This window comes from Haliaeetus albicilla, chromosome 1 (genome assembly GCF_947461875.1).
Source record: "Haliaeetus albicilla chromosome 1, bHalAlb1.1, whole genome shotgun sequence".
Classification (NCBI taxonomy): domain Eukaryota; kingdom Metazoa; phylum Chordata; class Aves; order Accipitriformes; family Accipitridae; genus Haliaeetus; species Haliaeetus albicilla.
Window position 1 is genome coordinate 25,860,816 of NC_091483.1, and position 27,633 is coordinate 25,888,448.

The 27,633-nt window shown below is 41.2% G+C and overlaps 1 protein-coding gene across 1 annotated transcript in view; it reads right to left on the reverse strand.

The window, feature by feature from the left end:
- Positions 1-6,350: 6,350 nt before the first annotated feature.
- The window catches only part of ENPEP (glutamyl aminopeptidase), a 37,099-nt gene continuing 15,816 nt past the window's right edge, over positions 6,351-27,633 (reverse strand). The window contains exons 7-20 of the mRNA XM_069782788.1: positions 25,840-25,974; positions 21,527-21,592; positions 20,046-20,111; positions 18,604-18,755; positions 14,750-14,829; positions 12,957-13,084; positions 12,787-12,842; positions 11,836-11,986; positions 11,007-11,080; positions 10,804-10,905; positions 10,524-10,694; positions 8,440-8,580; positions 7,534-7,612; positions 6,351-7,283 (exon numbers count right to left, since the gene is read on the reverse strand). Coding sequence (XP_069638889.1) covers positions 7,134-7,283; positions 7,534-7,612; positions 8,440-8,580; positions 10,524-10,694; positions 10,804-10,905; positions 11,007-11,080; positions 11,836-11,986; positions 12,787-12,842; positions 12,957-13,084; positions 14,750-14,829; positions 18,604-18,755; positions 20,046-20,111; positions 21,527-21,592; positions 25,840-25,974 — 1,551 coding nt within the window. The 3' untranslated portion in view covers positions 6,351-7,133. The remainder of the gene's footprint in view (positions 7,284-7,533; positions 7,613-8,439; positions 8,581-10,523; positions 10,695-10,803; positions 10,906-11,006; positions 11,081-11,835; positions 11,987-12,786; positions 12,843-12,956; positions 13,085-14,749; positions 14,830-18,603; positions 18,756-20,045; positions 20,112-21,526; positions 21,593-25,839; positions 25,975-27,633) is intronic.

The window sequence follows — 27,633 nt, forward strand, 5'->3', positions numbered from 1 at the left end:
AAATTTATGTTTTACTTTAACATATGTTTTTGGAGTAATACATTTTCCATAGTAAAAACTTAATGATACTTCACTAATAAGTTTTCTGATGCTTGCTGTTTTCTGTCCTTAATTTTCACTATCTGATTTGTCTTTGACAGGTTGCATTCATCTCCTATGTAAGGAGTCCTAGCTAAAATAATAAAAATCCCTTAAATATTCTGCAAGGAACTCTTAAACATTTTGTGCAGATCTGTTTAAATAAACAAAACACAGGCCGTTTGTGTACTAGGACATGCACGTCAACCTGCTTTGGCAACTTAACTGCTCCCTGTTGCCCTGTCCTGCACATTGTTGATTTGCACAGCCCAGTACACCAAAAATGTCTTTTTCCTGGGTAAACCCACTCATCCATTAGATCAGAATGAGCAGGGGTTTTTGGCCAAATGAGGTGTTCTCTGTTCTTTCAAAATGCAAAGAGGACCAAACATTTCTTGCCCCACTCTGTTCTCTTCTAGCATCTGCAGACATGAGTAGGGGACATGGGGAGTGGTCTGGCTGGGGTGCAGAGCAGAGCAGAAGGTGCCGTATCAGCGTGTTAGCATAGCATCATGCTTGCATGAATAACAACCTTTGTCTTAGCCCTGACTTTTCTGACTGGGCCACTCTAGTGCCAACTAAGATACGCGGTTTGGCATTGTACCTGATTTCCCCCTCCTGCAATCCCATCTTAGCCATAGCTGACCTTCCCCTCGGTTGTGTTGTTTCAATGCTATTACGCATTGTTGGCTCTGCTGGCTGTTCCCTTTTCGTAATACATGGTGACTGACTCAAAGTTCATTAAAACCAGTCCCTGCTTGCATCAGCCTTTCTCAAATTGCACAAATGTGTGCTTCTGTTTTGTGGCTAGGGCGATACCTGAGGGTGTAGTTTGCTCTGGTTCACCTCCTAGTTTGCGCTGGTTCACTTTCGTGCCTCGAGCTTGTCTTTCCTCTGTTGCAGTCTGGCTGGGGAGCTCAGCAGCCCTTTCGTGAAGCCAACAGTCGTGTTATTTCGGGGCATTCTCTGGGGGAGCACATTTTTGTTTGTTTGTTTTTCTCCTGAACTAGGGAGGAGGTGAGTGAGTCTGTGTAGCTTGAATGAAGCTTTGTTTTCTGCTGAGGAAATGAAAAGCTGAAATCTTGTCTCGCCTGATACAGAAATGTTCCCTTTCACAGGACTGAGACTTTTAGTTTGGAGTCCTTGGGGTGGTAAAGTAAAAGAAGGGCTGCATTTACAAGAGCACTGGAAGAGAGGAACACCCCTTACATGCAGTGATTGGAGACCTTGTGCGGGATGTGGAAGACTTGGTGAATTCTTGTTTCTGCTGGACAGAATTTTAAACCATGTCTGCCCTTTCAGGCTATTGCTCAAACCACTGTACTATGGAACGATGCTCTTCTACATTTCTAATTACTTAGGGCCTATTAATGCAGAACTGAGCTTATTAGCAGCCTCTGCTGAAGAAATCCATCTTTACTTAAAGTGATAATAAAATATAAGGGTCTGTCTATCCTGTGTTCTCAGGTGCTCATGCGAAGCACCATACTAGAAAGTTACTAATTTGCTTTTGATCCTGGCTATTATTTAAGTACCACGGGAGAATTTGGAAGACCAGGCCCAGTATAGTCATGTGGAAGAGTTCACGTGCATTTCTGTGGAGGAGGCAGAACTGAGCCTTGATCTGCTTGCTTTCTTTGCAAGTGCTCCTGCCCAAGAAAAAGGGGGGATGATGACCTTTCATCAGTGATTTTATAACTTCAGGTCCATAGTGTTTTCTCCAGCTGAAGTTGCTTAACGAACCTGGGTGGGCCATAATTTCAGTTTGCTGAAAGTGACTATTTGCTAAAATAAATGAATCAAATCATTTATTGGCTGCCCACCAGACACCTGGAAAAATCTGCTTCTTAGACTGCCACAGCAACTCTTTTGGCTCATAAGTACTTGACCTACAGCTCAACACCTTTTTTGCCATAACTTTGTGCAACTTTTGCTCTGGCTAATAGCTACGTTAACTACCCTCCAGAGAGCATCCTGCAGTTGTTCGGTTTCAGGCTCCCTCTTTGCAAAAGACGTAAAAAATACCCCTGAGTTGCAGAGCTGCTACAGGTAGGAGCTCTGTAGCTCTGTGGTATGCAGTTCCTGGTTGGAGAGGCTTCTTCACTGACCTGTGGTGTGTGAATGCATTTGACAGCAGGCAATACAGAATGAGAACTCTGGAATGGCAGAACCTCATGGTCTGTGCTTGGCCTTGCACTTCTTGGAAGAAACCATATCAGTGACCAGTCTCTTGTTCACTGCAAAGAATTTAAAAAATTCAAAAGTGCTGGAAAGGATATTTAGCAGTCACCTGGCCATTTCATCCATCTCCGAAGGAAAACTAACATTGATGGTTTAAGCTAGGGTGAAGTTTGTATGGTGGATATCATATATAAAACTGCAACACCTATTTCAAATTAACTTTTGATTCTTACTAAGAATAATGACCCTGTATCCCCAGCCTGCCTTTTGAAGAGTTAGGCTCCAGTCCTCTCTCATGCTTCGATCTCTTCCTTTCCCTGACTGCCTGGTTCTTGAGACCATCCATACACACTGTTTCAGCATCATTAAACTACCAGCAAGCAGATGTCAGCTTGATAGCAGTCTCTGGACATGAGTTTGTGAAGAAGAAAGGGTTGATATGGAAAGGTTTTCTGTGGGTGAGGGATTACTGAAACAACTAGTAAGTGCTACTTGAGAACGGTGTCTCTCAGATACTATGTCACGGTCATATTTTTCAGGTTTTGCTCTTCCCTCACAACTCTTTAGAATACACACTGGGAAGTCAGAAAGTCTCAGACTTATCTGAACCAAATACATTTCAGATGCTTTTATAAATAGATTTGTAATTTTTTCAGAAGTGCATCTTGCAGAAGTTCAGATATCTGGACAGTGATATGAACCACTGTAGTACCTGTCAGCTGGAGAACACTTCCTTAGTCTCATATAGCTGTATCTTTCTGTACCAGTTTTCCACATAAAGGCATACATTCAGCTGCCATAGGTGTGGATGTGAAGTTGGAATGCCTCCAGGTCAGATGCCTTCTGCCGAAATAATTGGGAAAGCAAACACAATCTTGTTTGACTAACTTTCATAATTGGATACATATAACACAAGATGAAGTTTTAATCTGGCCATATGGTATTGCTGCTGCTAGCAACCAGATAAGGTCCTATCCTTCTGACCCTGTTTAGCTAGTCTCTCCTGTGCCCATTATAAGCTAGGTTTTTCCCTCTCACCTTGAGTCCCAAAAGTTGCTGGAAGATGCCATCACCCCAAATGATGGTAACCAAGAAATGGCACTGGTCATTGTGGGAAGACTGGAGGGTTACTTCCTAGTCATGTCCTATTTCAACAGTGAGACATACCATATGTATATAGTATTTTTTTTGTGTCTGCATACTTTGTAGCAATCTTAACTGCTGTTTTAGAAACTGACTCAGTTGGGGAGTTGTAGACGCCTTGACATTTGCATTGGTGCTATTCAATTTTTCTGTGCAGTAATACAATATTTTCAGTTGTTTCTTTACCTGAATCATCAAGATAAAGCATTTTCATGTGCCTATCAGGCTTACAGCCTCCTGGGGCCCATGGGCTCATGCTCCATAGGACGCACAGCTGTGGCTGATATGAGAAGGATTTGCACAGCTAGCGTAAGGCAACACTGCAGCAATCACAAGTGGCCCCTCTTTAACTCCACCACATCGCACTTCTACTCAAAGTGTTTCTCTACCTCACTGCATGTGATAGCTTTTGCTGTGGTACAACAGGAACAGCAGAGCCACAAAAAGCTGTGTGGATCTAAGGGGCCAGCCGGTTCTGCACTCCCTCACTTGGCTTTATCAGTGGAAATTCCTTCCTCGCTGATCGAATGACGGGGGGAAAATTATCTCTTTTTAAAACAGTTCACATTTCTTGGGATTCAGTTTCAAATTGGCATTCTTAAGCTTATCACAGACCATTTGTAAATGACTAGTTCCTGACCGAAAGATTTAGCATGTACCAGATTTGTTATCCGTTTAGGACAAACAGCCTGAAAGAGGCACATGCCATACAGTACATTCTCCATGAGCCATTTAAAGGTAGCAAGATCACTGCATAATCTAGAGAACATTATTTAAAATTGACAGAACCTTTACCCTACCATAAAAGCAGCCTTCTTCTAGGGCATTTGGATTTACTTCCCTCTTCATCTACCCACCTAAGGTCAGTGTAGAAATCCAGCCAACCTTTCTGTAACATCAAAAGTATCCAAGCACTAGTTAAACGTCTCTCTGATCCAGTGTGGTTCAGGCACAAAAGCTGCACATGGTCTCATCTTCCTGAACAGAGCGAGAATCAAATGACAGGCAGCAATTGCTTGGATCACTATTTAAATCCCCTTCTCTCTTCCATTCAGTCAGGGTCATGAGCCCAGTAGTTGTTCAGGCTTGTCCTTGGCTTCTTGCTCTCTGCCTCAGTGGTATTTGTCTGTTGTGTCTCTCTGGCCTTTTAAATTTTTTTCTACTACAGCGATATACAACCCTACCAATATGTGCCCTGTCTTGAATAGCGATATGTCTGTGTGATTTGGATGTAGGCTGCTTATGCTATAGCTTTACAGCACCATAGAAAATCTTCATTACTTGTCGTGTTTTCCTTGATGAAAGCCTACTACTGTAGCTGACAAAGTTGGCCAGCCTGATCCCACTCAGTGGTAGTAGGGGCTACATAAAACAGAGGATAGAAATCTCTTAAAGTAACTACTTTATCTTCTATCGTCCCCATAGTACTCATGGCTTTCTTTCTACAGCAAATTGTGGCAGAAGCATATGAATAGTTAGAGAATCGGTTCTTTCTGCCAAATTTCATTCAATCTTCTCTGAAAGGGAAAACAACTGAGCTATGTGCTTGAACATCTTCATACCTGTTTTGCATTGTTGCACATCATGGCCAGCTGGAGTTAAAATCTTTCAGTTAAAATATACAGCACTGGCAGTGCACAGAAAATTTTTCTGAGCTGATCATACTGTTGTATAGTCACAGTGATACAACATACTGATAGTATTACAGCGTAGTGCTACCGAACCAGTTTGTGACCTTGAAACCAAGAGAGTCGTTGTTTGGCTACTGCTCCTTCAATGCACTCATCGAAACTGTAAAATTGTGAAGGCAAGTTGGCATGTGTCCTACTAAGCAGGCAGCTGCCCAAGGACAACCTGCTGCCTGTGTGCTGAGCTGCTGGTAGTTTAGGTGTGGGCAGCTGTTTCACTTTCACTGTCCTCTGTGTGTGAATCTGAGCAAGAAGAAAAACTGGAAGAAATTGCCTCGCCTTTTGCCACCTCTTTACCTTAAAGAGCAGCTGCTATCTGTAGCAAGTTGTAACCACTGTTAGTCAAAATCCTGTCATGTTTTGTTTGCAGGAGGCAAATGACTGACATTTTCCTTTGACAGAACAACTGACTTGGTCACCAGATTTGTCTGGGCTTGTTGCAGCTATTTGGGTATCTAGGGAGAGGTCCAAAACCATACCAGTCCTGAATCTCCTGGGGGAGCAGGGTAAAGTGTTTCCATCCAGGACTGTATAAGCTTCTCTGGAGCTCTCTGTGCCATACCAAGGCGTAGAGGCAGGCAGAGCCTGTACCCCAGGATTTCTGTACATTAGAGCCATCTCCTCAACATCTCTAGCTTTCTCTTTCAATAGCACTGCAGGATGAAGGGAGAAGTGTTTTTCCATGTTTCTGTCCTCCCATCCCATTGCTGAGTTTCTCGACAGCTGTGCCTAATCTCTCCCAGGGCTACCTACTGTGAGATGCTCTGTGGTCCTGTTCCCAGGGCATCCAGACAGGGACTGGCTCTGTCTGGTTCCCTTCTACTGTGCCTTTCCACTCAGGAGACGAGGGAGGAGGCAAGGAGGATGGGGCTGATGCCCATGTCTGTTGCCCGTACGGTGTCAAGACACAGCACGTGGAAACCTGGGAGCTCCAAGTCACCCAGCTCCCAGCTTGGGAGGGGCAGGCAGAGCGGCCCCAGTCCTTTCTCCAGCAGCATAGTGGCAGAGGGACTTGGGACCAAGAGTTGTTTTTGTGCTGCCTGTACTCCTGCAGTAGACTGAATTGCAGCAGTGGGACTCATCTGCCCCCTCTGCCTGAATTTGCCTTTATTTTTGTATCTTTTCAGAGGAGATAATAGATTTTTCCCCCTCAGAACTCACTGAAGCTATATATATGGCATAGCTGGGCTATGTAACAGGTGTATTTCTACATGCCAGGCAGTCTTGCCACTTTATTAGAAAGAGACTGAGATTTCCAGGTAGGTTTTTTAAATTTTATTTTTTCCTAAGAAAAGAGACAGTAAGTACTGTATGTCTTGTTTACAGTAACGGCTGCCACATGTTCTTCTTTTGAGAAGATTTAGAAATAAGACAAAAATAACCAAGACAACCCCTAACCCAAGCTACAGAATCCCAACTAATAACATTGAAAAAGAAGCTGGTAATATTGATCCCTTGTGTACTGGTAGTTAAATTTCAAAAATCAATGGAGAGGGAAGCTTAACTGGCCTTTCTGTAGTGTCAGAATGCAAAGCTAAACCCCAAATGTAGAATTTTTACAGCTGTAAATATAGGGGACAATTTTCAGACAATGTTAAAATTACTGCTTAATTCTCTTTCCTTCAGGAGAAAGCTCCTATGAGGTGCACTTGGAAAGAAATCCCTGACTGTACTAGATACACTTCTGTGCGAACCAAGAAGTAGCTTTTCAGAGTGGTATGTGGAAGAAGTGAGACCAGCTTGATCAGCAAGGACCCCAGTTCTGCCATCACTTATGCCTTGAGTAACTTTAAACATTTGTCCTGTTTGTTCAGGCAAATTCATCCCTCAAAATATAAAGCTATTCCTGCACATAAGTGCTGGCAGGATCTGGGATCAGCAACTACACAAACATTGCTCTGGCAGTGGTCTCCTGAATGTTTGTAGAAAAAATATTAGGCCTTGGTCCTCTAAGGTACCTAGGTAAGAAATCCACATTGCTAAATATCTCTGAGGTTCTGAGTGCCTAGAATGAGTGCCTGGTATTTTTAACAAAGTAAGACTTCAAGGGCCTTGCTGTGCTTCTAGCCATGTTCGTATTTCCTCCTTGTTTACTTTTAGCCATTCAATGTTGTTCTTCACCTGCTCAATTGACTGACTCCTGGGCAATTCTCCTGCCCCAGCATTAGGATACTTCTCAAAGAAATTTTCCATCTGGAAAAGAGAGAGAAAAAGAATTGACATGAAGCAAATAAGGCTGCTATTGGGCAAGTGGCTTTTTACAGGGACCTGGTCAAGGGCAGTTTTGGCTGGGAGTGATATTTAAGCTCAGGCTGGTAGCACTGGGATAGTTCTACAGTCACTCATACTGCTTTACACATTTAGAGGATAAAAAGTCAAGTTTCCTGGCCAGTAGATTGTTAAATATATTGACTTAAAACCAGGAGAAGTGCTGTCACCATACCTGCCAAAGCTGGAGCTCGGTGTTGAATGTTTGGGTGATAGTTACTAATCGACCAAGGTTTCTGTCATTGATAGTGTATCTAGAAAAACAATTTAATAAATTATGTTTGATGCAATACTGTTAAAAAAAGAAAAGGCACAAGTAATTATCTGAAGCTTAAACTTCTAACTGTGCTACAATAAAACATATGCACTCGGATTTCAGCATTTTTAGAAATACTTGAAAAATAATATTCCTATACAATATCTGTGCTGTTCTCAAATATGTTTACTAATGGAGTGATCTCTTCTGGGCGAGGGTTGGGGTTTTTTTAATTAGTGACTTATTGTCTCATGCTGGAAATTGGGTGTATTGCTGCTCAGCAATACAAATGCTGTCCAGTTCGCAGCTCAAGGCTTGCAGGTATGCTCTGCTTCTGTGCCCTCACCAAGCGTTTAGAAAGGAGAAGGAAGGAGAGAGAAGTCACTCAAATAGGGAGGAGCAAACCTAAAAGGTTTGCTATTACTTCCACTGCTTGTCTGTACATCTGCTGCTTGCTGTTACCACTAGAAGGAATGAAAAAAATTCTATACGCTGTCTTCTTGTTATGAAATCAATAGAAAGAGTGGATACATGACTGACTAATTTCCATGCAATAACCAAATTTCTATAGCCTTGGTAGAACTTTCTATACTTTTTAGCCACCGTTTATTGGTAGTGATCATTTAGGGAAAGAATGATTTTCAAGTCAGCAGCAAAGTACTTTTTCACAGTAGCTGGATATAATTGCGTTGAATACACTTTCAGTTTTCATTATGCAAAGTCCAGTGATTATAGCTGTATAGTGAAAATACAGAAGAGCATGGCATATAACAAGATATACAAATATATGTAGACCTAAAGTTTCCAATGAGTTCATTAGCGTACCTGTCAACTAAGTACTGCCAGTTAAGTCGTATCCAGTCCCAGGCCATTGTTTTCCCATAGGTGTTATACGAGATGTATTTAAGGACTGTGAACACGTCTTGGCTTTTGATGAGGCTGGTGTTGTAAATATATTTCAGATACCTAAGGGAAATGCCATAAGAACCAGTGAGAGACTTTCATGAAAGACCATGAAAAGCAAATAATAAGTTAACACTTTCAGTGTAGACTTAACTGATGATGATGAGAAATAATGCAATGCTAATGTCTATATTTCTCAAGTATTTACCACCACAGTCTACAGCCCATTTCCAAGCAGAATATTATTTTTGTCTACAGCATTTTAAAGGTGGAGCACACTGATCTAAAACATAAGTATCTCTTGATAACTGTGTCAAGAGATAATTGTATTGAAAGAAATCTAAGCAGTTAGGCATCTCTTTAGAAAGTAAGTAGGGTTTATGTCTCTGAGTTACTTGAAAATGGCCAAAACCCATTATTATTCCTATATTTTAATCAAGTAGTGAAAAAAAGACTGGGTCAGTAGTCCAGCCTGTTTGGGTAGCCAAGTGCCAAAAAAGTAGTAGTCCAGGCTATAAAGATCTTATAGGGACCATGACTACACATGCAGGTGGCTTTCTCACACTGAAATCTGTGCTGTTTGCTCTGGAACTCTTATCCATACAAAATTAAAATTCATTTGGGCATAGCATGCCTGTAAGTGCTGCAGTTATAACTCCAGTTACAGCACAAATGGTTTTGACTCACAGAGTGGAGGATCCCTCAGCATGCATGTTCTCAGGGATATGAGTAGTGTGGTCATGGCTTCACAGCAGCAGCTGCAGAAGAACACCCTTAAGCTGTTGTGTGCTGCGATTAAGGATTGTATTCTTTTTTCCTATATGTAGCAGATGATTTTCTCAATCTGTTTGCTCTTTTCCTCTTCCTTGTCATTTTAATAGTAAATTAAGAGGCAAGTTCTCCCTGCTTTAGGGGGAATATTTTATTTTCTGTAAATATAGGCTGATCTAGCTATTTAATTCATGTCTTAATCGTGTCAGCAATTAGTCATTGAATGGCTTTAGATTATGGCTGTTGTGGTCACAAGAATTTAGGAATACAGCTGCCTCCTGCCACTAATTTAATTACTCTAACTCTTATGTTTACTCTTCCTGAATCTCCTATACTTCGTTGTTTCATCTTGTTTCAACTTGGAACTCTTCCAGGCAGAGACTGCTCCATCTTATGATATTTAGATAGGGTTCTGACAAAGTGGTGAATGGCCCTGGTGAAGATAATTGCCTGCATCTCCTCTACATGATATAATTGCATGCAAAGTTATCAGATAAGCTTAAAGGAGCTGGTGTGTCTATGCAGGGCGGCAGCCTGGAAAGATGCTTGCCCAGTCTGACAGCTGGACCAGCCTGGGGCAGTATCCAGATTCCCCATCACTGCCATGGTGGCATGAATACATCATTTCTGATTCCTGCCCAAGTACCTCTGCACAGCACTTCAGGGAGCATTGTGTCTTCACACGGATGCCTTCATAGGACTCTTAGTAATGATTGCTCAAGGTTGGTTGCCTAATTTTGGGTACTTGGAAGGCAGACATCTAGTCTAGGCAAACTCCCTCTGCAGCCAACGGAGGGTGACTGGCAACACCCAAAAGCAATTCTTCCCATTGATTTTAAGTTTCTTTCCTGGTGTGGGATAAACAGTGCTCTGGAGGTCCTGCCTCCCTTCACTGATTATAGAGGAAACATAGATGACTAATTTTCTCCTGATGCTTAACTATTAGGCAGCTAAAATTACACAGGGTGAAGCACTGTTGGAAGAGCTGAAGGCTGTTGATTGTGTGCAGAAGCTACCATGTGTTCAATATCTTTCCACTAAAGGAGCAAGGCTTTTTTTCTACTATAGTACAATCTCAGAGGGGGGGTGTTAGATAACTGGTCTTGAAAAATGTGTTGCATTCCACATGCTGTAATCTGACAAAAATGACAGCACAGGAGAAAGGAGAAGGGAATGAGCAAATGGTGACCGGTTGCTTCCGTAGCGAAAGAAAAATCTTTGTGTGTTTAAATCACCTGTCCAAAAGGGTGATGTTCTTCACTGATGCCAGGCCATACAGGAGCTTTTCTTTTTCTTGTGCTAATGAAGTTTCTTGGTATTTCTTGAACATGTAATTCCATGATGACTCATTGCCTGAGTTCTGCATCCCATAGCGATATACTAGGAGTCGGAGATTTGCAGGAATGCTAAAATAAAGAAACAGTACTTGAATGTTCTTTCCCCTTTCCTGCTTGAGATCTATGGCCAAGTCACATGCCATGTTCTTCACCAGCCACAAAAGCCATGAGCACTCACGTTTTTCCTTGTAGCCATTGCTCGAATAGTTGAGAAGCATTGTTCAGAGAGTCTGTGTAATCCATACTGCAGGCAAAGTCTAGAACAGATGCACGAAGAAGCCTTTAAAAGAGAAAGAGAGATGGAGAGAGGGATATTTTCCTACTGCTTAGTGTTCTTTGAATTTATCAGTAATATGAGAAGGAAAAAAAACATTGTTCAACCTCTCCAGATGGCTTCCAGCATCATTCCAGTGCAGTTGAACCACAATGGGTTTTACCAGGTAGCGGAAATATTCCTGAGGTAGAAAAAGAGGGTTGGTTACTTTGGTAGATTTCTTTAAATAACAAAATATTTGTGTTCATAGTTTGTTCTCCTTCATTTTTCCCAGAATTAGCATCTCTTAAACAACAAGGAACACCAACACGCACATGCACAATCTTTCCAGATCACCACAGCATGCTAAGTCTGAATGCTTGCAATACTGATGCGCAGATAGGACAAAGGCAATCTGCTTCTCTCCAGCCTTGTCTGTGCTCCTGAATGAAGGTTGGGGTACAGCAAGGACACACTGCCACAACTGTTTTCCAGAGATAATGCTGAGTTCAGGACATACTTATTTCAGTGACCATTAAATCATGTTCAGCATGGTAGGTCAACTAACACACCTGCTCCCTGCCACATTGAGATATAGCCATCCTTCATGCTGAGGACAGGTGTCAGAGATTTTGCTGCCCTATACATGCTTTACTGGATGCAGGGCAGCCTTGACTAACAAATGTCTGTACTGTGACTTATGGTGACGGATTATAAGAATAATTAGGCACAATTTCTTTCCTCGAAGTGCATAGTCCTGAACTGAGAATCCAGGTAATTCAGAGATCAGTACTAAGCAGTTTTCAGCACTTTTTTTTAAGAGTACTGTAACAAAAAGTAAATACTAATAGCTCAGCAACATTGAAAATCACTTGAACTTCAATATTATTGCTGTTACAGGTCCTGAGCTGTCAGATCCAGTGGTCCCGTGCAGGAATGCTTTTTTTGCTTCATCACCTGAAACCGAGGATAGAGATTTGTGTCATCTTCAAGCATGTTTGCGAGGTAAGTTACAGATGATATAACTCGATGCCAAGGTAAATAGTCTGTTTCATTTGTTAGGTATTTTGTGAGCTCCAGGGGAACAGTGTAATTCACGAGTCCAGGTCTGTGGAAGGAGAAAACATAACTTCTGTTATTTTAATGAATTTGAAGAACTTACTTCTTTAAAGAGATTAGAACACTATTTACTTTAGAAGGTCTGAAATAATAAATTTTGAGAGGGTGAAAATAGTCTGGAATGTAACTTGGGAGGTGTTTTCAAAGAGCCCACTGAAGATCACTGTTGATCAATGTCTAACCACAGGAGCTCTCACTGTCGTGAGGAGGCTTGTGCAGCAGCCCAGTGTGCCCCAAAGTGGGTAGCCCTCAACTGACTGCATTAATTCCCGGAGACATCCTGAAAGGCTAGGGTGATTTAGACTTACAGGCTGTCACAGGAGGTTGCCTAAAGTTTATCTGTGTCAGCATGGCTGGGTACAAGAGCTAGAAGTTTCCAAGTAAGTTTCTAAACAAGATAGCTGAGGTGGTAACTTCCTAACACCATGCTATGCATTGTGGGCATGTCTCTGATTTTCTGGACACCTAACTTCTTCTGGAGTGCTTCTATTAATGTTACTTAGATGTTACTTAGTTACTTACCCCTTTCTAAGACCTGTGCAATTAAAGCCCTCTTTTTTCCTGCCACTGAACTGAAGGGGAGCGTCTCTCTTGACTGCATTGGTACTGCAAGTTGCCAATGCATACTTGAATTTGACCCTTTTGGAGGACAATATAAGCCAATAAACAATTAAGACTTGTAACAAATTCAGAAATTTTCTTTCAACCACCTGAGTTGAGTTAATTCTTATTAACAGGCAATGGAAAGTGAAAAACTTGTGTTGAAACCTCTGCAGGGAATTAGTTTACCTTGCTAAAGAAAAGGCATCATCCAAAATCCCTGCACGGTCAGCAGCTGAAAAATCCTATGCGAAAAGAGGAAAAGAGTGATCAAGAATATATAGATTATTTGCAGAAAAAACAGCCTCTACAAACCTCTATAAGAGACCCATCAGACAGGTTAATGTTATGACACTCACTTTGTGGTTGCTGACCAGAAGAATGCTTAATCTGGCCCAGCTTTGACTATCATAATTCACCCGATAGAATCCAATGTGGTCTGGATTAATGTTCGCAAAAGTATTAGGAGGTGATGCTATTACAATTCCTGCAAAACAAACAAACAGTGATCAGTTTGTGCATTTTATATGACACAGAACTCACTGGAGATTCCTTGACTCCAAAAGTAATATGTGGTTTTAATGAATTTCAAAATAAGATCCAAACCTTAATTTTATTTATTTATTTTTTAAAGGGCCATGAGTAAAGACGAGTTATTATAGACTTTAATGAGTGCCAGCACTTGTCTTACAATAGTGAATTGTGGTAATTACTTAGGCCAGCTAGTTTGTTAAATTTAAAATGGAGATCATTGTGATTAGGGTTAGGATGGTGAAAATTAGTGTCATTGTAAAAAAAGTAAAAAATTGCAAAGAAACGGTACTTGCAAATATCTCTTTTAAAAGGTTTTTCACCCTCATGATTACTATTAGTTTAAAAGTTCTCATATTTTTTCCTCCATTCGTTTCATTTTTCAGTTTATTTCAACTAACTTTTCAAGGGCTTTCTTCCCTGTACTCCTCCCTGATTCAATTTTTGTAGCTCGAAATAAAGGAACCACAAAATCAGCTGACTTTACTTAAGCATTCATGTTTAAGGAATTTCCCATTTAAAATGAATCCTTGAAAAATGTTCCTTTCTCAGAAGCTTGGCCTGGTCCAGTTGGTGCTGCTAGTTATGAAAGTTTTTCTATTGCCCATTGAAAGCAGTGGTCTTCAATCTGCAGTTTGAGGGTGGCTGGAGTTAAAAGCAATTTTCTCTTTGCTTTATCCATACAAAGTATTTCAAAAGGCATTTTTTCCCTACAGTTGCTGTTTTACCCTACTAGCCAAAATTTTTATGGGTGTAGAAGTAAGCACCTAATCACGCCTTTGGAGACTTTGTCAAGTTAATAGCCCCTTGCAGCTCACCATAATGTCATATGGAAGTTAGAGAAGGAAAATTTCTTTGTCTTAATCTTTGACTTGTAGCATGACATAAGACTTTTTTGTTTGCTTTTGCATGGATACTAGAAGCAACCAGGTAAAAAAAAAAAAGCAGAACAAAAGGCGTAACATTCAAACAAGTACAAGAGAAGAGCTGATTGTGACAGTTCTGAAATTCCAACATGATGAAATTTTAAAACTTCAGAAGTCAGTACTTTTTTTCTTTTTTCCCCCATTTTTTCCCCATTTTTGGCCACTAGAGTTATAGAAGGAGAAATCCAGATTTGACCGCATAATAGAACAATCACAAAAAATACCTGTGTAGGTTTTTCCTTATTCCTGAAATCAACATCAGAAAACATGTGTAATCATTCATAGCTCTTTTTCTTTGATTGAACTTAGATTGCCAGTTTACCATGCCGCAGATGCGTTCATCAGCCTCTCACTTCACCTCTTTTCTTAGACTCGACAAGGGGCATATCTAAGTCCCATTGATTTTAGTGCATCCTAATTAAGAGTTTGCTTAGATGCTTCCTTGAATAGGACTGGATTTAAACACATGCTTAAGCACTTTACTGAATTGAGCCTAAACTGACATAATGTGTGTATAGGGGAAATAATCATCTTATTGTAGAAATGACTACTAACTTCACCACAACCAAGCTGTGTGCTGGTTCCTGGATCTGAAAACTGAAACGCATGAAAGTTAATTCTGTATTTTATTTCTTGTTAAGGACATTGAAAAGCTTTATCTGTTCATTACTCTTAAAAGAGAAGGGGAAGTTTACCTGCAGGATCTGATGTGTTATAGAAAGTATAATTTGTTGAACTCCCAAGTCTCCATTTCACTGGTATATTCCATTTGTAACTGAAATTATTTAAAGGGAAAGAGAATCAAATGACATTTGAAACCAAATGTTAAAAATAAAACTCCAATGTATCTTTTTTATTTGTTTTAATGCTTACATATTGTTTTATGAAGCCAATTGTGTGCTTATGTACATATACGTTTACCAAATATCCCTTGTACCAAAACACAGTGTTTTACCAATAGCTGTTGTTTATGTAGTACAGATGTTTCTGTGCTATGATACTCTATTCAGGCAACAAAATGTAAGATATTGATGTGGTGTGATTGGGGCAGTTATATTCCCTGAAAAACAAAATAAAAAGTGTGAAATATCTGAGCATGTTCATGCTGTAGAGATGGGGAATAGCAGTAGCTATTCTTAATACTTTGTATTTATCAATAGTTCTCAAAATGCATCTGGTGGACTGAGCAAGGGAGCGAAGTAAGATTTTGTCCAGCTTCCGACGTTGATGTATTAGTCAAGTTAATAGTTAATACGATACTCTGTTAATGATGTGCCCAAAGTTAAGTCTGAAAGCAGCACAATTTATCTGGTTTTGGTTTGGGGTTTTTTTGGTGGTGGTTTTTTTTTTTTTTAAATCAGTGATTTTCTGAATGCAATTTTCACCGCTTGATGACTCTGTATGCTGGAAAGGGTAAAAATTACCCATAATCATACAGAGATCACATAAATGAATTTCCATTGTGCTATCCTGTGTAGCTTATTACCACAGCTCTGGAACATGCAGCTGCTAAGCAGTATCTTCATGTCATGTCAGATAATAACCTAGCAGGGTACAAAACAATTAATTTAGTAAAAAATGATTATATGTGTATGGTTGGTATCAGTGGTAATATTGATGTGTCTAGGTCTTTGTGCAGACACCACTTAATCTTTGCAACGCTGACTTGAAATAAGTGGTTAAGTATTATGAAATCTTTTTTACAGATGTGAAAACTGAAAGAGCTTAAGCAACCATTGCGATGCAGTCAGTAGGACCTTTTGCCTTTTCCAGCCTATTTTCCTTCTCCAAGACAACCCTAATTCCTCAATTATAAAGCACTGGGAGCCAAATGTGACCTGTTCTCTTGCTTTTCAATTCCTTGAATACCTTCATTGGGTACGTGCAGGCTCCTCAGTCTGGGGCATGCCCAGGATGAAGCCGAGACATTTGGGCTGGGAGGGAGCCATGGCACAGCCTGATCAAGACTGTGACCAGGCAGTCAGGGAAGTAGGATGGCAGAGCCTGCCTTGAGCATACCTGCACAGCCACCTGCATAGGGCTGCTAAAATTATTAAGCCCTTTTGAGCAGTCAACAGCTGTTCCATGTTAGCATATTACAGTCCATCCCAGGGAGATTTTTCTTCTGTCTTAAATGCCCTGGTGACAAGCGCCACAGGAAAACCTGAGCCATCTTTACAACCCTGGATTAAGTGGATGGTCATTAACTTCCAGAAAATACCAAAATGAAGGCTACGGTATCTCCTGCTGCTTCCAGGAAGAAAGACCAGTTACTGTTTTGTATCATCTAAACAAAAATATCTTAACAGATTTATATACTTCTAGATTTTACTAGTTCTCTTATGGAGCTTACTGCCATGGGAATTTAGAGAGGTTATTGTTTGGCTAGAAGCCCCAGTATTGTGGTTCCCCAAGAGAAAGCCCATAAAAGATGATTTTTAAAAAAAAAACCCTCTGGTTTTGTAAATGCATTTAATGGGGGGGGATTTTATTTAGTTTTCTTTATATGTTCCTGAGCTTGCATACATAAATACTTTTCCTGAGCATAAGGTACAAGAGCTGTGTCCTGTTAACTGTGCATATTGAGGACGTGTTCCTGATATGCTATGCTGTAGCTACATATTTGCCCAGCAGTGCTATTTTAAGAGCACAGGTTTTTGAACTTCCATTTCTTTTGAGTGTCAGCATGCAGGAGAGGACTCTTTCAAGCCAAACAAGCTTGAAACAAGCAGGCAGCTGAGGAGACTATCCCTACAGTGTTCAGAGAATAAAGCATACACAAGGCCTGGAGTTTTCACTGCTTAAATCAAAATCCCACACCTGGATATGAAATAGGCCAGTCCCATCTGGGGTAGGATCTCTTCAGGAGCTTCCTCAACCCCATCTGTGAGGGTGGAAGGAGTAGGTATTGAGTTTCAGTGGACTGACTTCTAGATAAAAGAGTAAGTCTGTCCCAGGATAGATAATGTCAGCATTACATTACTGCATTTTATTTTGAAGTAATTTATAAAAACTACATATTCAGAAACAAATTCCCCTCTCACTTTGGGAATAGTAGGGGCAGTGCACAGCTCAACTTCTTGACAGGTTAGAGTAGGAGCAGTGCTGGGATTTCTGCTCAAGTAATGACAAATGGCAATGTACCGTAAGTCTTGAAGTCAAGCAAAAGTAGGATTCCTGATTCTGCTACCTCATAGCATAGTGCAGTAAGTCAAAATTTTTAACACTAAGAAGTATTTTTGCCTGAATAGTCTGTAATACCAGCCTTCAGATGGCACAGTGCTGCTGTTTGCGGCTAGCGTTACTTCAAAAGCCTGCAAACTTTTCTGCTTATGTTGGGAGAAATACAACGTTTCAAAGACAAAGGTAATTATCCAAACTCTTTTGATACCTGTCCTAAACTGCCAATACCATGGGTCTTCTCATTGGTCAAGTTTTTTCTTTTTAATCAGAATGAAATAAAGTGGCCACAACTGTTTCTTCATTTTCTCCTTGTTCTTGCTTTTTGTATTAAAATAACTAGTAGAAGCTAATGGAAAATTGCATTTGGGTAGATTTAGTTCTGGTTCGTACAGGCAAGTTTTACTGGTTTAATTGATTGGGCTAGTTTGGGGAACGAAAGCTTCCTAATATGGGTTGATTTGAATCTCTCTCACTGAAATGGTAGCAAAGTTGTATTTTGCCTCAAAATTGGGGCTGGCTAAGAATATACACAATGCCAGTTCTGAACAGTTATTCAGCTGGTTAATGCCATGGCGCACCTGAGACATTTTTCTGTGCAGGTTCACCAACCCACATGTAGGGTTCATCTCCTCCCAGGTCAGTCATCTATTAATTAACAAATATGCTCCTATAGATTAAACCCCCCCATCTTGAATAGGGTAGATGAATGCAGCTGTCTGTCTGGTCACGTAAGAGCCTGAAATGTCTAACTTTGACTAGATAACTGCGTTTTAGATAGGTAAAATTAAGCAATACCATCCTGAGTTAAATAGGGAAAAAATAGCTCTTGATGAGGATTAATAACATTTATACATGACTAGTTATTTCACAGTAACTCATGTTTTTAAGACATGTAGAGAAGACCCTGTATTGTATGTGAAGACCCTGTGTTGTATTATAGATCCTATACCATGTGGGAAAAGGAATAAAATATTGTGGTATACAATACCTAGTTCATGGTATCTGATTTCTGGACAGAGACAATTTTGTGTCAGTTTTCCTTAGTCTGGCAGACTATAATTTGCAGTGGTTCAACAGGTGACTTGCAATCATTTGAGCTGTCTGTGTGTGGACATAAGATTTTCTGAGAGACCTTGTCAAATTCTACTCTGCTGTGTTGGAGAAAGAAACTCTGAGACAAAGGGCTGATGCTGGCCTAAATTTGAAATATTTGTATCCAACTTCCTGCTGGTTTCTTTTTAAAAACAAATCCTGAGATTAAGTTTAGCAAGAATGGGTATAACACTGCCTACTGTATGTCAGTTGAAGAGAGTACCTGTACAGTATTTCCACCTACTTTGGATAGACATTCACAGCAGGAACTTACCCAAGATCAGAAGGAGGATGAGAAGCATTTGCATTGGGATCCAAGAGAAAACGTTTCTGTGTGAACACTGAATTATCTCCCATCTCCAAAACAGGGTAGCCCATCTGCCTAGTCCATGTGTCCATGACTTCCTTCACAGGTTTATTACTTGCCTATGGATGATGGGAGAAGGTTGCAGTGAAAAAGCAAATTCAGTCCAAAGAGTTAAAAAAAAAAAAGTATCTCTGATATTGAGAGAAAGAAGAGCAGAAAGTGGCAGAGGAAAGAGCAGGTTCAGTGCAAAAAGTACTCCATTAAATCCTTTTATGGTGCCTGTCATTGAAAGAAAGTATGAGCTGGAAACTTGAGCACGGACAGAGGAAATTAGAAGTATATGGGCAGGAGACTGACCAGTAGCATGGACAAGAAATACTGAGGAACCTTTGAGGCCCCTTGCATGCTCTAAGATCTCTCCATTTTTTTTGAGGAAATAACTGAACAGGACAGAGGGACATAAAGAAACTTTTCAAAGCCAGAAGTCTCTTTGCAGTATGCCCTGTTTTGAGAGTGAAGGAGGAGCCAGTATTAACCACCAGCAGCTGCACTAATGTAAAATTTGATCCATTCTGTGGACTGTGAACCTCTGTCCTAGTGACTGGAGCTGGAGAAAGCTGCCACTGCCTCCCCAGGATGCCACTTGTGAGGGAAGGGAGCTGGGGTCATTGTTTCCTTCTTCAGATGAGGTAGATGATGTGAAGATGCAGGGCACCAGAGAGACAAAGCAGGAAGAAATCCTGTTGAGCAGGAAGAAGTCTGGGACCAAGGAGAAGACAGGAACTTTGAAGGAGACACAAAAGTGCAACTTGGGCTGTGTGGGTGTCCACAGAGGTGGAAGGAAAGGAAATACCATCAGGGGAAGAACCTGGTAGTATGCAGGTGGGCTTTTGGGGGTAATGAGATAGGTGGAGAGAAACAACCCAGTCTCAAGCAAAAGGAAAGATCAGAAAACGGTGGCACAGACAATGACCCAACTGGGACTCAGAAGACAGAGACAGAGATAAACACCAAAATTACTTGGGAATGGATACTGTTGAGAACTTTCAAACAGCTAAATCTGGTTAGAGATAAGGGAGAGTATGAGGTGTATGTATGTGGTGGATGAGGGGTGTTTTCACCCATGAAATGAGTTTGAGTTGCGGGGGGAATGTTTCAGTAGCAGGCTGTTTGTTAGCAAGGCCTCCTTTCTTGCTTCTTATTCCACTCCCACAGTCTTATGCCAAAAAATGAGGAAATAATATATATTTGCTAGAAATAATATGTGTTGGAATATACTGGGAGGCTGCTTAGCTTGTGATCTCTGATTGACAGAAGAGCTACAGACTATAAAAAGTTTGGGAAACTGAAATCAGTGGGTAAGATATGGAACATTTATTAGCAAGGGTTTGGGTTGCTGCAAAACATACCGCTTCCAGAGCTTCCCAAAATTGTTGTGTCTTGGCATTCTGGAAATGGTGTTTCTTCAAATATGCCTAGAGAGAGGTAGAAGACTGTGAAAATACTACCAGGTCTTTCTTCTTTGCCTATGAAAACAATACACATATTCAGTTGTCCAGAGATACAGAGAGTACAGAGAGTACAGATTAGTTGTACAAAGTATCTATGCGTGGATGGTAGTATTATGAGTAGGAGGTTAAATGGATCAATATTCAGCTGATGAAGTTCCTTTGCTTTCCAACGTATCCTGTAACACTAAAAGTCAGCATTTTCCACTGTGACTTGTTAGTACGAAATAAATTTGTACTTGAAGAGTTTTTGGATTTTGTTTGAATGGACACCAGCATACCCTGTTGCAAATTTATGTTTAATGTAAGAGCTTGCTTAGAAGGAGGAAGCTGTTTCAGGAGATTTCACTAGCTGTGGACTCGGGGTGGAAGCAGGGAAGTCTAGTCACCTCTAAGTTGTGATCAAAATGATTATTACAAGGAATAATGGTATTCAGCTAAGTGTTTGCACCCCCTAAACACTATTCCTATCCTTTATTTTACCTGGCTGCTTAGCGAGTGCTTTCCTACCCTGCTATCCGGATCCTCGTGATGTTTAGTCGGTAGATGGTGCTGTTTGTTTCACCGTTAGCCACCACTACCTACTTTAATGTTCTTGAAGGCTTTGAGTAGAGGGAAAGTATTAGTCTCTTGTGGACAAGGTGGCTGTATTTTGCCATCTTGTGGAACTGTCCTGATTGAATATATGAAAGGAAAAATAAAGGAAAACACAACTGTCTTGTAGCAGCCCATAAATGTGCTCTCCAGGAGGGAGGGAGGTGAGAACAAATGTGGTAAACCTGGGCTGTAACTCTTCAGAGACGACAGACGTTGGTTCAGAGGAAAGGGCAGATAACCTTCCTCTTTCTGGGAGGGGTCCTTTCTCCCATAATTTTGTAGCATCACATTTTTTCCTCCATGAGAAAGGACTATGAAGTGTGCAATATCTCCCTTTTCTGCTCCCTATTACCTCAGCTCTCTAGGGCTGGGTGCCCCTGCATCAGGGTACAGATGAGCTTATGCCTGCAAGAGTGTCCCTGCATAGCAGGCTTGGGTGGGTTGGAGGATCGTGGCTGTATGAAGCTGCAGACATACTTTACAGCTGAATGAGGGGAACCTAGCTGACAATAGGATAACAGTGGGGTAGAAGAGGTTTCTTGGCTAAACACTGTCATGAATTTAGGTCCTCACTGGCAGGCTATCAAATCTTAGTGCAGTTCACATTCCTGATTCTGTGGGAGCGTGGAACTTCTTCCCCATGATGTTGTCCACTCAGTACTGAAATGCACTAAATACTTTTGGTACTAGTACCAGGATCTCTGATATTCACTTTTTGAACAATGGCTTTGCTACTGTAACACAAGGATGGGCTGCATTTCTCACCTGTTCGGTGCCACGCTTACCTGACAGCCTTTCTGGAAGAGGTCTGGTGTAATCCAGTCTCGAAGCATTCTGAGGATCGATGCACCCTGAGGACAAAGGGAAAGGGGAGAAGGTCATTCTACACTGCTCTAACACTGGATTTCCATTAATCTAAAAAGCAACATGAGAATGAATATTTTATTAGGCAAAAATAGAAACCATCCATCTGACTAAGGAAGTGGTTTTTCTAATTCCTTCATGTCACAGCATGCCTGCCTGCCAGAGCTTAATTCTAGATGTGACAGTTGGTTTTTGGCTGTGACCAGATGCCCGTTTCCAAGTTCAGCTGTGCCAGTGGAAGGGCGCCCAAGCCCCGCTGCTGGGGGTTACTGTCCTGCTACTCTACCAATTTGTGTGACCGGGGGTCCCTGTTTCACTTTGAACAGCACAGGGGTGAGGGCAGCTGGGGAACTAGCCCTGTCCAGCAGCACAGCCTGACAGAGGAAGTGATTTTGGCTGAACACTCAACAGGTAGGGAACTCTAAAAATGCTGCAAGTCTGGGACTTTATGTGTTGGGGAAGCCATCTCAAGGTTCAGAATGAGCTTTGCTGAGGACTGGTGTGAGAACTTTGGCCTCTGAAGCAGGGTAGAATTGGGATCAGAGAAGTTACTTACTTGGGTGTCACAGAAAAAAACAATTAGGATCTTGAAAGAGGAAAGAAACAAAGGGAAGACAGGAGAGAGAAGTAGAAGAGTCATGTGGAACAAAGAACAGAGTGGGCACAAAATGATGAAAAACAAAAGCAGTGCAAACCCAATCTAAAATGCAAAATACAGTTCTAGGATTAGCATGTTTTCATTTTCTGAACTAAATCAAAGGGCAGCTGAGAGCCTAATGCTATGAATGGTTTAAAAATCCAGTTGTCCCATGAAAACAAGAATGTTATCTGAATTCTCAGTAAATCCTGTCTCCCCTATTTACGTGTCTGAGAATAACAACTTGACTGCACGAGTCACAGCAGAGGGACTGTTTGAACAGATATGCCTCAAACTGCTTTCCAGACTATTGTTGCAGAGTTGAGATAGTCAGCAGATAACTCTTTTCTGATACAGTAATTTAATGTGTTTACAGTGAAATATGTTCAAAAGCAATTCAGTAAAATTTAGAACAGATTTCCATTAGTGGCAATCATAAGGCTGCTTATGATTAATGGTAATTGTAAGGCCACGTGTATGTACTAGGGTACCTCAGCTCCTCAACTTTGTCTATCAGCCACTTCTTATCTGATATCACCTCTCATAGACCATCCCCTCCCATTTATATTAAAAGCCAGAGTAGAAATATGCACTTGTGCATGCATTTGGGAACAGCAGCGATTTCTTTTGCTTTAAATTGCAATGTACAGTTAGCCCCTTGCATCTTCTACTACTGCTTTTCAGTCTCTTCCCCCTAGTCTTGTCATTCCTCTATAGTCTGTGATGGAGTGTGTTTGAGAAAAACTCATCCTAACAACTGGTTATAACTGGTTATAGGAACTCAAGTGTTTTAATAACTTTCCTTTCTTTCAGCTGTTGGGGAAGTTCAGGAAAGTGACCTTGATTTGAATAGCTGACCTTGTCTGATGGGGATGTGAGGGGGAGCCTTTTAACAACACCCACATAACTTCTCCTAGGGAGGTGTAGTAATTGCCAAGTATATGACAAGACTGTATGTGGCAGAAATATGGAATGTTTAATCCCAAACTTCTTTAGCTGGGAGGTTCCAAAAATGTGGGGGTCCAAGACCAAACTTCTAGCAGAAATTATTTAAGTATCTGTTTTCTGAAAAGGTAATCAATATTTGAACTCCAAAGACAAAAAAATCTCATTGTTACTTTAATAGAATCTTTCAAACTAGGAGAGAAGATTAAACTGGAAAAGAGGTGAGATGCAATTACTTTTTAAGAGCAGATTAAAAGAATTATATACATTAATTGTGCAGTCACCAGCTCTACTCTAATACAGCTCTCCTAGGTGCATAATGCCATGCCAATCATACAGCAGTTAGAGTTTCCCTTACAGAATACAATGCAATGACTCCACAGACCCTTAGGCTTTAGACCTAACCATTAGAGTTTTAGGATTGCAGAAACCCTGTAATTGCTTTGGTAAAACTAACAGAGAACATTCCAAATTATGCTTTATTTGTTTAGTGATGAATATTATCATGAGGAGATTGTTTTTATAAGAAAAATGCAAAAGAGAAGCCAAAATAAAGCCAAAAAGAAACAAGTTAATTTTGTCACGCATTTATATATAAATATCAACAGTAATTTGAGCTAAATCTACGTGAAGACTTTCTCATTCAATCCAAATTATATCCCAAGCCAAATTATATCCCAAGCAGACTGTTCCCAAACAATGCATGAGTCCTCAAGTGTTTTCACTTAAAAAAAAATAAGTCCATGTAGCAATTATGTAGGCACAAAGAGATGACTAAAAGCTAGGATTTTTTTTCTCCATTGTTTTTTCAGACCATGCAGAAGTATGTCTCTTGCTTAGCTCACCACTAAAATGCATTTTGGTGCAGAGTATTTCATTTAGCTCTGTATGTTTCTTGACTTTTGTTAGTTTGATTTAAGAACGGTGTTACACAATGCAGGTTTTCACATGGTTTATGATTTGACTGTGAGGCATTTATGATGCAATAAATACTGGTTGTATTGTTGGATAGAGGATTTAACAATTGAAAACAGAAAACTGATGGAAATGGATGGATCAAGTCTAGCTAATAAAAGTAATATCTACAGCTACAGACTCTTGCACAGCTAAAGCTAAAGTCAATGCAATACATACTTTGTGTTTAGCTGATAATGGGAGCTTGGAGGGAAAGCAACAAACAGGATTTAATAATGGTGGATTTTGTGTGCTCAGTGGAAACTTGTTATGGCATCAGAGAGGAAACACTGACAGAGTCATACAAGAAGCTGTCAACACAGGGTCACGGGAGATGGCTGGTTGAGGAGAGAGTGAGCAGAGTCCCAGCTCCTTCCTCACCTTGGTGGCATATGTGGTGGTGAGAGGGAAGAGGGACAGGGGTGTTTCCTCCTGTGCTTCTTCAGATTTGTCTGTTAATGCACTGAAAAAAATAACTAGAAGCAACAGGGTTGTCAGGGCAGCGCTTGAGTCAAGGGACTCCCTGGTTAGATACCAGGGAGTCTGGGGGAGACCTGCTTTGTTCCGTGTCTAAGGGTTCTCTAAGGACAAAATGGCTTTGGCTATATCTGATATGGAGGGAGACAAGCCAGCTTCAGCTTCCTAGCCTGGATCCTGCTGACCACATCAAAGTGTTGACCCTCAGCATGGCTGCTGGCCTCTCCAGTGCTCTGGACCTCAAAGCACTTTTCCACAAGGGCTGAGCTCCTGGCTGCTGCCCCACACAGCTACCAGAGGCTGTGGGCTCAGGGAGGCCTCTGTGCACCCTGGTCGCAACAGCAGTTGGACGGCACCAGCATCCTCATGTCTTGCTGCTCAGAAAGACCCAGGGTATTCTTCCAGTCAGTTCCAGCTGGCTTCTGAGAGAGCCTTTATAGGCACAGGTCCCCACCACCACTGACAGGGACAGTCCCAGGATGGGCAAAAACTTGTCAAATACCTAATGGTGTGTCCTTTACCACTTCCTGGGCTACAGACTACTGTACTCCAAGTCAGTCCTGAGCTCCACAACTCTCAGTGAAATGTGGAGCTAACTTATCTCCCAGTTTAAGGCCAATGCCCTAGAGACTGGTGTAGACCATCTTTGCTATGGCTTCTTGGGTGGCTGGGATACTGTGAGCAACTTGAGACAGAAAGTTACTTTCCTGTTTTCACTGATTGGTTCCCTGCCTTGCTCTCTCAAAATAGAAGTTGTACTGCCCCGAAGGTGTGATGGGGAAGTGAGAGAGGACACCTAGACATCTGCCCTTGCATCATCTGGCCTTGATTTAGATTATGATGCTTGACATAACTGGGCTGCATCAGCACATGAGGTGATGGGAGAGAGATGTGCTTAGTATTTGGGTTAGGATAATTTTAAAACCAACAACTTTAGTGGCAGAAGCTGCTGACACTGTGATTTCCCTGCACCTCTGCATGCTGTGACCAGGTTTGCGTGGTGCACAGTGGCAGACTGAGACCCTGGCTGCACTGCTCCTCTCACAGTTGCTTTTGACTGAATCATAACAGACAACAGTCGGGAATGTCCCAGAAAAAAGGTCTGCACAGACACAGCCCAAGTGGGTTAGGAGTTATGATTACGAGCTCCCCTGACTTTTATCTCCTCTCCCAAGCCTCCACTTTCTTTGCATCCAAAGTCACAACAGGAGGATATCCTACCTTACTGTAGGATATCCCGTCAAACACAGAGGTGATTTCAGCTGGAGATGACACATTGACCACAATTGGGTGGGAAGAGAGCAAAGAGTCATCCTTCATGACAGGAAGCACATCATCAATTAAAACCTGTTCGAGCTGCGAAAGAGAAGATGTTAGAATAGAAACAAAGGCAGGACTATATGCCTAATTTCACAAAATAAGTAGCTTGAACTGCAGCTTCTCTAGGGGGAGGCAGTTGGAAATGGAATGAAATTTCACCTCCTCTAAAGAAGGACTTTCAAACTCTTACTTTATGTCTGAGAGGGGAGGGACATATTTTTTCCTTAACTAAGATAAATTGCCTTTTGCAAATCCTGCTTTCCTGTGTGTATGATAACACAACCCCCCACAGTAGGCAAAAAAAGAGGCCTGTATTACCAATTTCAACAGCTGACAATATCTGCAAAGCATTATGGGCTCCTCTTGCAAAAAGAGGAGCTGGGGAGGAAGGGAAGGAGGGAGGAAGGAGGCAGGTTCACCAAGGTTTATAATTTTTTTAAAGTAATTATAATTTTTTTAAAAGATTAAGTGGCCTGCAGTCAAAATCCCGTTACTTCCTAATCAATATTGACCAAAAAGACTAAATTTCTATTTAGTTTTCCTCTTCTAATACTCACTAGAATGGCAACATGGAAATGGCTCTAGATCTTAAATGAACATGGTGTCTAGATACCAAAAGGTCTTTTAAATTTTAGGCTCAGAATTAAAATTTTTCTTACATAGCTAGCACAACAGATCCTCTACTTCAAAGTGTAAAACAAGTGACCCAGGAATGATTTTGTTCTCAGCCTCACGTAACACGGATGAGAAGAGATATTTATGGGGAGCAGGGAGGGAGGCAGGGGAAGCACCAAGTAGGCACTGTCTGCTTCTAAAGTCACTAGGCTCAGGGGCTAGTAGATTTTGACAATGGGCTCAACCTATGCAAAGCCTACCCTGCTTCCTTCCACTGGCATATGTTATATATTTTCTAGTAGCCAGAATCTCATTACACCTGGACAGCTGGGGAAAACATGCATACTATACACCATCACATCTGTTTGGGAGGAGAGGAAGAAGAGAGCAAGAAACCCCCCTTTATTCACAGACTGTTATCATTCCTTAGAGTAAAATGCATATTTAAGGCTACTCTCTTTGTCTGCAACTCCCTTAAAGTGGCTGTGAGTTGGTTTTGCTGCACAGTTAGTGCTGTGGGCCATCCACTATCACTACTTATTTTTGTGCTGTGCAGAGTAGAGGTTGTCTGAGTTGGAGCATTTGAAATGACACTTAAAATGCTGGCAGCAGCTGAATAGCGGATCTGATATTTTCCTTGACAAATAGCCCAAACTGTGGAGAAGACAGGCCCAGGTTCCCAACCCTCACCAGGTCAGATAACGAACCTGACAAGTCGTTGATAAGACACTACAGCCCTTGATAAGACACTGCAGCCCAACTAAATAAATAAGAGGGAATCTCCATCTTACAGCCTCTTTCCAGAATCCAGCTACGTATTATTTGCCATAATAATAAAAAACACTTGACTGACTTGTTAAAAAAAATTACTCTTCCCTGCAGACTAAAACTTCACAAAGTTTACTTTGAGTAGTTTCAGACCATAACATAGGTAGGTGGAAAAGCTTAAAGCAACTTTTTCTTTATGTTGCACTGCACTATGTTATTTTTCTATAAACATACTTTAAGTCTTCATTGTCCTTGTCCAATTTTTACTGCCTTTCAAAATGCTCCCCCCAGCCCCACCAACCCTCCCCAAGA